At 38.1% G+C, this 12,849-nt stretch overlaps 1 protein-coding gene across 1 annotated transcript in view; it reads left to right on the top strand.

Annotated features, from left to right (window-relative positions):
* The window catches only part of pggt1b (protein geranylgeranyltransferase type I, beta subunit), a 78,933-nt gene that overhangs the window by 55,873 nt on the left and 10,211 nt on the right, over positions 1–12,849 (top strand). Inside the window, exon 6 of the mRNA XM_063069167.1 lies at positions 12,535–12,580. Within this exon, the coding sequence (XP_062925237.1) occupies positions 12,535–12,580 (46 nt within the window). The remainder of the gene's footprint in view (positions 1–12,534; positions 12,581–12,849) is intronic.

Genomic DNA, 12,849 nt, shown 5'->3' with positions numbered 1-12,849 from the left:
GAAATAAGTCCAGGACCAGCCTATTGGCTCAGGGTGTCTGACCCTCCACGGGAGGAGCTGCAAAGTTCGATGGCCACAGGCAGGAACAACTTCCCATGATACCCAGTGTGGTGTCTCAGTAAACGTGATGAGGGTTTCTGCTTCTGCTGCCCACTAATGCAGTAAGCTGCATACCACTATCAGATTTCATGTAGGGAATAGAATATTTCCTCATTTCTCCACCAGTTGCATTAACTGTTTTCTGGCTTTTGACCCCATTGCCAAAGAAGATGGTTCCTCCCAATTTACTGTATCTGGACCCATTGTAATTAAATATCCCTCATTCAGGGCTGCCCGGTCTTCTTCCCTTTTTACTCCTCCACCAACAGATTTTTGAGTGGCCAATGAACATTATTTCATTATTCCTTTTCTTTGGCACTTCTTATTTATTTTGTAGTTTATTGTCATTTTGTCTGTGCACCATACCTCTGCCACAAAAACAACAAATTTCATGTCTTATAAGACAGTGATAATAAATTTAATTCTTTCCAAAACTGAATTTGAATCAGAACCTAAAAGAAAAATTATTTTGCAATGATGAAGAAACTTGGGGAATCCTTTTAAATGTGTTCCATGTGGAGAATTAGAATGGACTTGGCTGAGTTTCCACTTATTTTGCTTTTGAATTCTATGATTAAAATCACTTCATATAAAGTACTGTAAGTCACATTTCTATTTTAATAAGTAGCTTAGATTAACCAGTATTGTTTACAGTATGTGTTTACCACTTGAAACTCTCAATTCAGTGAATTCAGATATTGCAAATATAAATTTTATCTATAGCTACCTTTTTTTTACATTTTATTTTGTTGTAGAACTTTCTAGATGTGTTGTGTGTTATTGATTGGATACAGATTGCATTGCTGTCTGAGAAATCATACCTTTTGATGGTTTGAGAAAAATTGGTGCAAGTCAGCATTAAAATTAATAAATTCCGCTTGCCTGCAACTATAATTGATTAATAATAACTACCTTTAGTTTCGTATTTCCTCTTTTTTCCCCCAGCACACACCTAATAACTCCCCTCCCCATCTTCCTTTTCCGCTGTCCACCCAACTCTCCACCAGCCCCTGAAATCTCATCGGTGATCATTTTATTAAAATTGCCCAATGCACATTTTCTGTTAAACAAGGTTTAGTATTTTTAATTCTGAAATGTACTTGGTAATTAGATTAGTGATTCAAAAATCTCTCATGCTTTTGAAGTATTGTATAACAAAACAGTAAAAATGAATCCCAAAATAGATAGTTGAACACTGCTGTGTATTTAATGCAATTTCTATTCTCACCTGATGACTTGCTTTAATATTTGCAAACTGGTTCATTCATTGTAACATTGTTATCCTTAATTATTTATTTCTAAATAATAAAAAGCAGCAGTTCATGATTGGCATTCTATATATAGATCATGTCTAGCTACCTTGGTAATCTTTTGGCTCAATCTGGTCAGGCTTAAGCAGCTTTGTGGATGTAACATTCGCAGATAGTATCTTGCATTAGTATTGGTAACCGGGGCATGGCGTTCCCTTGGAATTTTAATGGTTGTTACTTAAACCTCATTTACCTTGTTAGAGGTGGGGTGGGGAAATTGTTCTTTGAGGCACTATCCACAGATTTCTTTGAAAGGATCAAATTGTTCTGGTGTAGATATTGCATGCCCTTTTAACATTTGATTTGCTGCAGTAATCCTTGTTTAAAAAAATTATTTCAGAGGCATGTCATATTTGTGCTGATTTTTGAATCCCTATCTCCCTTGGTAATGTTGCCGTTGTTGTGATGTATATTCGAGAGCAATATTACTGAAATCTGACTTGTCTAAAAGACCATTTGTTCATGTTGCATTTGCTACCTGTATAAGATAACTTCAACAAAACCTTTGGACCTTTGCTAGTTTCAATGCATACCTGGGCATGCAGAATAAAATATCCAAATTTGTGATACAAAGTTCGTAAAGTGGGTTATTGTACGGTAAACCTAAAAACAAAAGGGCAGTCTGATGGAGTGGACAGACACATGGGTGATAAGTAATTGCAAGAGCAATTGAAATAATGAAAGCTAATATAAACTCAGTGGTCAAGCAACATACATCAAAGTTGCTGGTGAACGCAGCAGGCCAAGCAGCATCTATAGGAAGAGGTGCAGTCGACGTTTCAGGCCGACACCCTTCGTCAGGACTCAGTGGTTTCATTTTAAAAGGGGTGCATGACTAGAAGTTTGCTTATATACAGACATAAATTTGAAAGTGACAGTAAGTTGGGGAAAGATGCATATGGTATCCTGGGATTCATAATTAAAAATGTAAAGTTTAAAGGATAATATTGCAGAATTAATTGTGCTTTGTAAAATGTTTGAAAGTGTAAAGGTACTTTGCAAAGCTATGTGAAATGTTGCTTTCTTGATTACTGAGTAAATAACTGAGCAAACTCTGTAGACTACATAGATTCCTACAATGCTGCAGTGGTTTTGAGATTGCAGAAAATACAGTGAACAAAAATTATTTTTAAAAAACAGAGAGTGCACTAAACATTAAAGACCATCTGCTAGTTCTGATGCACATGTTATAAATAAGTGATTGTTTCAGATTTACTTCCCACCAATAGCACAACTAATTGTTTTCATTAACTCATCAAATGGGTGTGTTTGTTTATAGCCTGTTCCTTCAGCAATCTTGGCTTCGCAGCATTCCCTTTGTCCTATGCAATTTACCTTCCTATTCATTTATAAGCTATTTCTTTTCCCAGTTCTGACAGAGTTTAACCCTGGAAGGCCTTCTTAATTTCAACTATCTTTCCAATTAGAGACATTTAGTGTTCGAAACAAAAGGCCTTAGTCATCATAGAAATTTTAAAAATTAGTAAAATAAGATGACAATTAATATTGAGATAAATTATTATATGTAATGAAGGATTGTGAATGGGTGGTTGACAATCGGCATGGACTTGATAGGCTGATAGGCCTGTTTTTATGTTGTATCTCTGTGATTCTATTGTGTGAGATCTTTGCAGTTAACAAAACTATTGAAGCCCTTCTGAGATAATAGGGAATGTGCATGTACATCACTTATGGATTCTGTGCTGTTATATTTTGTTATATTTGCATTTATGACAAAATATGCTAATGTAGTCTAGAGATTGACTCAAAATAGTTGGGTTTATCAGTCAAAGCTCCAAAAATTTATCTATTCTTTGAAAATGATTTACCATTTGAATTGTGATTCAAATTTGACCTTCTGATTATGTCTCTTCTTTTTCTCCTGTTGTTCTGTAACTTTTCCCTCAACTGAATAATAATAATAATAAAGCTGAATCCAAAATTTTTTAAGTGGATTCCTTAGGTCAATGATGGTGTTGAATATAAGCCAACTCGAGCATTTTACTGTTGTCCTGATGTTCAAGTTGATGTGGAATGTGTATACTCTAGTTTGTGATGAAAACTAACTTAAAATTGGCATGGACTACATTGGTTGTTCGTCCATCATTGACGTCAATGAGAACCTTGACACCATTATGATGGTGTCAAGACTAGCGCGTGATTTGGATTTAAGTGAGGGAGAGTTGCGCAGCGTCAGCCTCACTCTCTCTTCCCAATTCCCATCTGGATCCAATGGCAAGACAGAGTCTAGACGGCTGGAGATGGGACTAGGCACAGTGGATGACCAGGATGTCTTCTGTGTCTTGTCCTGCTCTACCCGTTCCACGACGCTTGCAGAGACCGCCTTCTTGACCGTTGGACCTCCTATTGGTCTCGTCCGCTCAATCCGCCGGAGTCTGTCTTCACATGCTGGGATAGACAACTCCCTATCTCACCGAGGGTTTGAGACCCGTCGGCTACCCTCACCTGGTTTAGCCGGCGTGTCGAAGCCGTTGCCCGGGGTGTGGCCGCCATCACATGCAAACAGCTACGGGGAGCCACAGGTGAGAGCTGAGTGCCAGGTGGGGACCAAAGGTGGATTAACCGACATGTTCCCCCACCAGAGGTGCTACCCCTCCCTGACACCCCATACACCCCATACATGGACTACATAGTATCAATAAGGAAACAAATGAGGGTGCCCTTCATATACCTGTATCTCTGAAGTGGAATAAATCTTGTTCTGAAGTCTTACGTAGAAGAGGGCAGTGACACATTAATATTGGGATATTTAAGCATGTCTCAACAGAGCTATGACACAATCTCTAAGATGTAGCAGTCTTCCATGGCCCAGTACTACATTACGTCTACGTTTGCTAATTTAGTGCAAGGTCCTTATATTCATGTAGGACAGGCACAGGGGTACCTGCATTTGAACTATGTACATGTTCACCTTGATTGGCACTTGGACATTTCCTTGTTGTTATCTTTCTGCTTTCATCAGTGTGTTTGCCAGCTGACTTTAAACTAAGCATCTGCACTGACAGGAGTAGGCCAACAACTGTGAGTATATTTAGCAAATAATGAGATTAAAAACAGCAGGAAATTGGCAGAAATGGTCACTGGAGGGAATATCTAATAGTTTGCAGCAAAATATCCCGACATGCTGGAGGTTACAAAAAAATTAACCAAACTTTAATTATTTCAGTGACATGGTTTGTTTTAACATTTTTTTTAGATCTTGTAAAATGCCTAATTTATTTTTTCTTTGTATGAAGTCCTCTGGTAAAGGCATTTTTAACCATGGGACTGTTGCTTAGCTAGTACATCTAGACTTTTTTTAATCAAAATATTCTATCTAAATCTAACCAAATTACTAGCTGTGAAATAGCTGGTGATAAGCTGGTGACAGAGTCCCAAGACTTTCATTTAATGTTTCATTATCAGTGCTGCTGTCATGCAAAGTAGGTGCCCTGTGAAACTATCCAGTTATAATTTAAGAGGTGGGTCAGGTATTGAAAAACATCAGCTGGGTAACTACAACTATAAAGATTTTAATGACCTTGTCATAAAAGAATAACTTGGTCCAAAGATGTCATCTGCATGTTTTTCCACATGCAGCATCCTTTTTAGTAATGTTGAACTGCTGTAAAAATAAATCTTAAAGGTCCAGTAGAGTTTATCAAACTCTGTCCTCAGGTTGTACCACAAGTATTTACAGTTATGCATGAATGAACATCATTAAATTTTGTTTGATTGAAGCAAATATTGTCCCTTTTGTCTTCTGATTTCTGTGTTTCACTGCCATGTAGTTATTAAGTTTGTTTGGTTTCAACACATGCAGTCTAGTGATTATTCTCCCTGTTAGTTAAATTTATCGCCTTATATAAAAGGAAACTTGCTTTAATTAAGTGAAAAAGAGATCTTTAAAGAAACAATTAAAGACGACAAAATAATGTCACATGAAAGGATAGGACTGTGCTTAATTGCAGAGCAATATTGGGTCATAGTCATAAAATACTACAGCTCAGAAATAGGCCCTTTGGCCCTTCCAGTCCATACTAAACTGTTTATCTGCCTAGTCCCATCAAACTGCATCTGGACCATAGCCCTCCATACCCCTGCCACCTACCTACTTATCCAAATGCTGAAATAGAGCCCAGACCCACCACTTCTCTGGCACACTTACTCATTCCACATTCTCACCAAACACTTAAGAGAAGAAGTTCCTCATATTCCCCTTAAGCATTTCATGTTTCACCCTTAACCTATGATCTTTAGTTAGCATCTCACCCAACTTCAGTGGAAAAAGCCTGCTTGCATTTACCTTATCTGTACTCCCCCCTCCCCCCCCCGCATAATTTTGTATATCTCTATCACATCTCCCCTCATTCTTCTACATTCAAAGGAATAAAGTCCTAACCTGATCAACCTTTCCCCATAATTCAGGTCCACGAGTCCTTGCAACATCCTTATAAGTTTTCTCTGCATTCTTTCAATCTTATTGACGTCTTTACTGTAGGTAGGTGAATAAAACTGCACACAATGCTTCAAATTGAGCCTTACCAACTTCTTGCACAACTTCAATATTTTATCCCAACTCCTATACTTAGTACTTTGATTTATAAAGGCCTGTGTGCCAAAAGCTTTCTTTGCAATCTTATCTACCTTTGACATCACTTTCGTAAAAGTATGGATCTGTATTCCCAGATCCCTCGTTCTGCCTTCCTCAGTGCCCTACAACTCACCGTGTAAATCCTACCCTATTTGTTCTCCCAAAGTAAAACACCTCATACTTACCTGCATTAAATACCATTTGTCACTTTTCAGCCCATTTTTCTAGCTGGTTCAGATCTTGATGCAAGCTTGCCACTACACCCCCAATCTTGGTGTCATCACGAATTTACTGATCCAGTTTACCACATCATCGTCCAGATCATTGATATTGATGACAAACAATAACTACCCAGCACTGATCCCTGTGGCACACCATTAGTCACAGGCCTTCAGTCACAGAAGCAACCTTCTACTACCGTTCTCTGGCTTCTCCCATGGAACTAATGCCTAATCCAATTTAATACCTCATCTTGAATACCAAGAGACTAAACCTTCTTGACCGATCTCCCATACCCGACCTTGTCAGGTGCTTTGCTAAAGTCTATGTAGACAACATCCACTGCCTTACCTTCATCAACTTTCCTGGTAACTTCCTTGAAAAACTCTTAAGATTGGTTAGACATGACCTACCATACACAAAGCCATGTTGTCTATCCCTAATCAGTCCTTGTCTGACCAAATACTTAACTATCCAGTCGCTTAGAATACCTTTCAATAACTTACCTACAACTGATGTCAAGCTCGCTGTCCTATAATTTCCTGGCTTATTCTTAAAGCCTTCCTTTAACAATGGAACAGCATTAGCTATAATTCAACCCTGCAGCACCTCACCGTGGCTAAGGACATCTTAAATATCTCTGCTAGGGCCCCTACAATTTCTGCACTTGCCTCCCACTGGGTCCAAGGTAACACCTTATCAGGCCCTAGAGATTTATCCACCCTAATTTACCTTAAGACAGCAAACTCCACCTCCTCTGTAATCTGCATATAGTTCATGACCTCTCTGTGTTTTGCCTCACTTCTATAGATTTTGTGTCTGTCTCCTGACTAAATACAGATGCAAAAAATCCATTTAAGATCTCCACCATCTCTTTTGCTTCATGCATAGATTACCATTCTGATCTTCCAGTCGGCCAATTTTGTCCCTTGCTATCCTTTTGCTTTTGATATACTGTATCTGTAGGAGCCCTTGGGATTCTCCTTCACCTTGTCTGCTAGAGCAACCACATGCCTTCTTTTTGCCCTCCTGATTTGTTCGTATTCTTTTGTGTTTATTGCCTTCCTGCCTATACCTACTATGCACCTCCTTTTTTTTTCTTAATCAGCATCTCAACATCTCGAAAACCTAGGTTTCCTAAACCTGGTATCCTTTCATTCTGACAAGAACATACAAACTCTGTACTCAGAATTCCACTTTTGAAGGCCTCCCACTTACTAAGCACATTTTTGTTAGAAAGCAACCTGCTCCAATCTACACTTGCCAGATCCTTTCTGATACCATCAAAATTGACTTTTCTCCAATTTAGAATCTCAACCCAAGGACCAGAGCTAATCCTTCTCCATAATTATCTTGTAACTACTGATATTATGATCACTAGATGCAAGTGTTCCTACACGAACTTCTGTCATCTGCCATCTCATTCGCTAATAGCAGAGCAAATCTCGCACAGTCTCTTGTTGCGACATCTATGTACTGATTAGAAAACTTCCATTAGCACCTTTGACAAAATCTAACCCATCCAGTCCTTTTACAGTATCGGACTCCCAGTCAATATGTGGAAGCTAAAATCACCGACAATCACAACCTAACGTTCCTTGCAACAGTCTGCGTGCGATCTCTACAAATTTGGTGTTCTAAATCCCACTGACTGTTGGGTGGTCTATAATATAATCCCATCAATGTGGTCCTTTGTTATTCCTCACTTTCCACCCATATAGCTTCAGTAGACGAGCTCTCCAGTCCTGTTTGAACACTGCAGTGACATTTTCCCTGACTAGTAATGCCATCCCTCCTCCTTAACCCCTCTTGCTCTATCTATCATGTTTAAAACATGGAGCCCTGGAACATTGAGCTGCCAGTCCAGCGTCTTCTGCAACCAAGTCTCACAAATGGCTACAACGTCATAATTCCACGTGCTGATCCATGTCTTAAGCTCATCTGCCTTTCCTATAGTACATAGAAATATGCACAGCTCAGAATATTAGTCCCACCATACTCACCCGTTCGATTCCTAAATTTATATGTAGGTGTAAGAATAACTTTCCCCACAACCACTCCATTAAGAGGGTCTACTTAAATTTGAACAGTTGTCAAGAATTTCAAAATAGCTCAAAGTAACAGCTTGCCTTTGCTTAGCCAATGAAAGGAGTCTTATCTCCTAATCTCTGCTATATAGAAAACACATTCTGTCATACATTATTGAAAATAAAGCATGAAGGCCAATGAGAGGAAAATGTGAAATAATGTTTATGGCTATGGTATTGTTGATGAGGAAGCAAAATGAACTTGTGCTGGTATTCGTTAACCTGAAATCAGGTTTATCTAAATGTCCTCTAAATCTTTAAGTTGCCTAGCCAATCAGCTACACAGTAAACTTCGTAACAACATTAGTGAGGTTTCTGTTGAGATGAAAGCTTCAGTTTAACTATTAATCTGGATTGAAGGCATTTTGTCTTGAAAATTTTTATTTCTTAATAAACTTTTCCAGAACAGTGCTATGATGAATTGCCCTGGTTGCTGTGACGTCTCTCTTGAAGCTCGTCATAGTTATTAGGCAATTTGACCCTAGGGTATTTGGATTTAAATAAATAATTTGAAATCACTTCTGTTTCATACTATTATTACATTGTTAATTAGTGCTTTGTTGGGGACGGGTGATGATGAGATGGCTGGTAAATGGATTAGCAGTCACTGCTGTTGGATTTGATATAACAACAGTTCAGATTATGTTTTGTTTTAGGCTACGTCCACACTACACCGGATAATTTTGAAAACGAAGCTTTTTCTCTTCGTTTTGACCTTCCGTCCACATTGAAACGGCATTTTCATCCCCCAAAAACACAGCTTTTCTAAAACACTCTCCAGAGTGTATAAATTTGAAAACAATTGTTGCGCATTGTAGTGTGGATGGAGTAATTGGAGATATTTTAAAACGCTGTCATGACAACACCGCAACAACAATGCTTTTTCTGCTTCTGCTTGGTACTGCGCAAGCACTGCCGGGTGGCTGTTATAACGCGCAGTCGGTGTGAACAGCGTGAGAATTAAATTGTAAAGTGAGCTTTGTTGACTATTTAAAAACACTGTCATGACGTGCCGGAACAGATGACGGCAGTGCGGCATTTCGTTGTTTTCTTGAACGCACTCCCCCACATAACCTAACAATTTCAGAACAGACGGCAACGAGACTGAAGCCAGAAGAGTTAGAAATGTACTCACCAAATACTTTGACCCATAGCTTACTGAATAAATAAGTATACTCATTTTGCCCTGTTTTCTGTCCTCGCTTGTATGAAGGTGGTTTACCTATTTATGCAAGTACTTCTCTGACAATAGATATGTAACAGCCTAATGTAACATTGTATGGAAATACAAGGTAACACTGATGCAGACATGTTTTATACATTTAACAAGGTACTTTATTAATGCAACAGAGTTAGTCAGTTTTTCACTGTTCGTCGTCAGCCAGGTCATACTGTCCGTGAATTCCCTGTCGGTTGCCTCCATACATTCTAGTATTTATTGTTTTTTTAGTTTTAAGTCCTTCTGTGCGAGAGCCAACAACAATTCCTTTAAAGTTTTTCTAGTCTGTAACTGGACAAGTGCGCACCAAGTATACTGTTTCCTCTTCGCTTGTTTTCTGTGTGTCTTGCGCATGCCCAGTAGGAGGAGATTCGCCCAAATATCCATTCCAATGTGGAAGGAGATATTTTGAAAAGTGCTTGGTGTGGACGCCTGTTGTTTTTTACTCAAAACCGGCGTTTTCAATATTATCCGGTCTAGTGTGGACGTAGCCTTAGTTTCTTCAGTTCTGCCACTAGCACTGGTTTACGTTTCCCATAGTATGCTTGTTTTATGACTCTCCCTATCATTTACTGATCTGTCTCCCAACTCCATTCCACACCCCCCCCCCGCCCGCCTCTTCTCTTCCTGGCTACATCTGCCTATCATTCTTGCTCCACCAAATAGTTTTTTAAAAAGCATTTCAGCATACCAGTGATTTGCTCAGTGGTTTATCTGCTGCATGCAGCTTTTATTGTACAGCAAAATACTGCAATATAAATGACTATTCCCAATTGCATTGATCCAAGAATTTAATATTTGATTGTGTAGCTAAAAATACATACTAGATAGAAAAGCAGAATTTTTATTGCAATTCCTTTTAAATATCACACATCCACTAACAGGCAAGTTTCATCGAGAGGATCAGTATAATTTGTCAGTTCTTATTTTAATTCCTTTAATTCCAACACTGATGATAATCATCTCCAAAGTATACTTCTAGTGCTCAGTGCTGATTGTAAAATCGTGCACAACACATTTTAATAATACAGACGAGTATGATTTTAAAATTGCTCAAAAAAGGGCCTTGATGACTCCCCTCAAACTGGTAATGATTTTGTAAATGAAAATGAGCTAATAGTGGGCATATTGATTTAAAAACAAAGCTACTCTGTATGAGCAGAGGAAGAGGCTAGCATGGTAAACAAACCAGGAAATCTGTAGTGGAGTTAGAGGTTTGCCCACATTACCATGAGTAAAATAAAATTGATTGTGTCAGCTTGACATCCCCCCCACCCCAGCAAAGTTATTTCTGTTCAGGTTTTAAAATAAGTCAGTGAGAACATTGAATATGCCTTAAGTCTTTTAAAAACTGGCCTGAGATTGGATCTTTTAGATACTGTAATTGTACTCTCTTCTGCCATTTATTTAGCAGCTTTTCCATGTAGCCATCACCCTCTCACTGGGGAAAAACTTGCCCCTCAAGTCCCTTTTAAATCTTTCCCTCTTACTTTAAACTTAAGCCCTCTGGTTTTCGACTCCTCTACCTTGGAGAATAAAAGAAAACTAACAGTCCATCTTAAAATAAGACATCATGATTTTATAAACCTTTTATAAGGTTACCCCTTAGACTTCAGGCAAAACAGTTTCTGATTATCCAGTCGCTTCTTATAATTCACCAGACCTAGTAATATCCTTGTGAATCTTGATGTACCCTCTCTAGCTTAACTTTTATATTGGAGACGTGGTTGCTTTCTACAGACCTTTGATGCTAGGTCAGTTAACTTTTAAGTTTGAAAATTGTAATGCCTAATAATCACAGACCTAATCTCATTTAATGGCAAAATGTTTCTGTATGAAAAATTATACAAATGTAACTGTTCTGGAGCACTGGAATAGAACAGGACAGAAGTGCACTGACTGAATTAAACAAAACTAATTTGTGGATAGCAGTCATTGGGTCATAGAAAAGTACAGTACAGAAACAGACACTTCGGCCTATCCAGTCCGTGCTGAACCATTTGAACTGCTTAGTCCCTTTTCAGGGATCCCCACCACCCAGGCCTTGCTGAGTTTTAAGTCCCATGCCACCAAGTTCAGGAACAATTATTACCTCTCAGCCACCAGACTCCTGAACCAAATTGGATTACTTCATTCACCCCATCTCTGAACTGATCCCACAACCTATGAGCCCACTTTTGAGGAATCTATTTATGAATATAATTTTATTAATATGTATTATTATTTTGGGGGTTTGTATTTGCATAATTTGTCTTTTGCACACTGATCTTTGGAGTTTTTCATTGATTCTATTGGTTTCTTAGTGTTTAATGTGAATGCCTGCAAGTAAATGAATTTCGGGGTATTGTTTGGTGACATACAGTACTTTGATAATAAATTTACTTTGAACTTTTGAGCTTTGTGTTCATGGAACTACAGTAAACAATACATTTTCATGTTAAAGTTCATCTTTTGATATACTACTGATTCAGGATTCAAGAAACTAGCCATTTCATTGAAAAAAAAATGGCCACGATATTTTTGTTTTTAGGCAAGCACTAGGTTGTTTCTCTCTTAAAAATTTATGGTCATTGTTCGTACAGTGTTCTTTTGTTCATTCTTGGTCTCTTTCATTTTTCCTCCTCCACTGGTCTCCTCATACCTTTTATGCAGTTTCTCATTTCGCATTATTTACATTTCTGAAAACGATGTATGAAAATACAACATGAAATTATGGTGCTTGTGAATACCACTGAAAACTGGGTGGAGATGCATGAATGCGAGATGAAATTGGTAGTAATGAGCACTGTTTTCAGTATGTGAGAAGCTGATTATAACCTTGGGTTTCTTTTGATCAGAGAGACGAGTAAACTGATCAAAATTATTACTAAAAGTATTCGCAGTATCACTTTGAGGTTCAATCTGTAAGTATGTTACTGCCTTTAATTCCCATGTTGTAGTTTATTTGGTGCATGTTGCTGTGTTTAGGAAATACATTTTTATCTTTTTTTTTCCCCCTCCTTTTAGTCATATGACAATGGACTTGCCCAAGGAGCAGGACTGGAATCACATGGTAAGGACGTATTCATTGTAAAATTTTGCCCTCTTGTTAAACACATCTTTCATCAAGTAAATTGTATTTTTTATATTTTTTCATGTACTTGGATTGGTTTTCAAAACGGTTGCCTTTATTAGAAATATTGCCAGACCTGCTCTTGATGCTTCAGAACAAAATATGGCTTGTATGTATCAAATTCTTTGCATACAAGTTTTGTAGCTTAAATTTTCTTGAAGTATATATTAAGTATTCATGAACTCAGGAAGCAAAATCAAATTGCTCAT

This window comes from Mobula hypostoma, chromosome 16 (assembly GCF_963921235.1).
Source record: "Mobula hypostoma chromosome 16, sMobHyp1.1, whole genome shotgun sequence".
Lineage (NCBI taxonomy): Eukaryota > Metazoa > Chordata > Chondrichthyes > Myliobatiformes > Myliobatidae > Mobula > Mobula hypostoma.
Note: the sequence above shows the minus strand (reverse complement) of the source record. Positions and strands in the feature narration are given on the sequence as shown.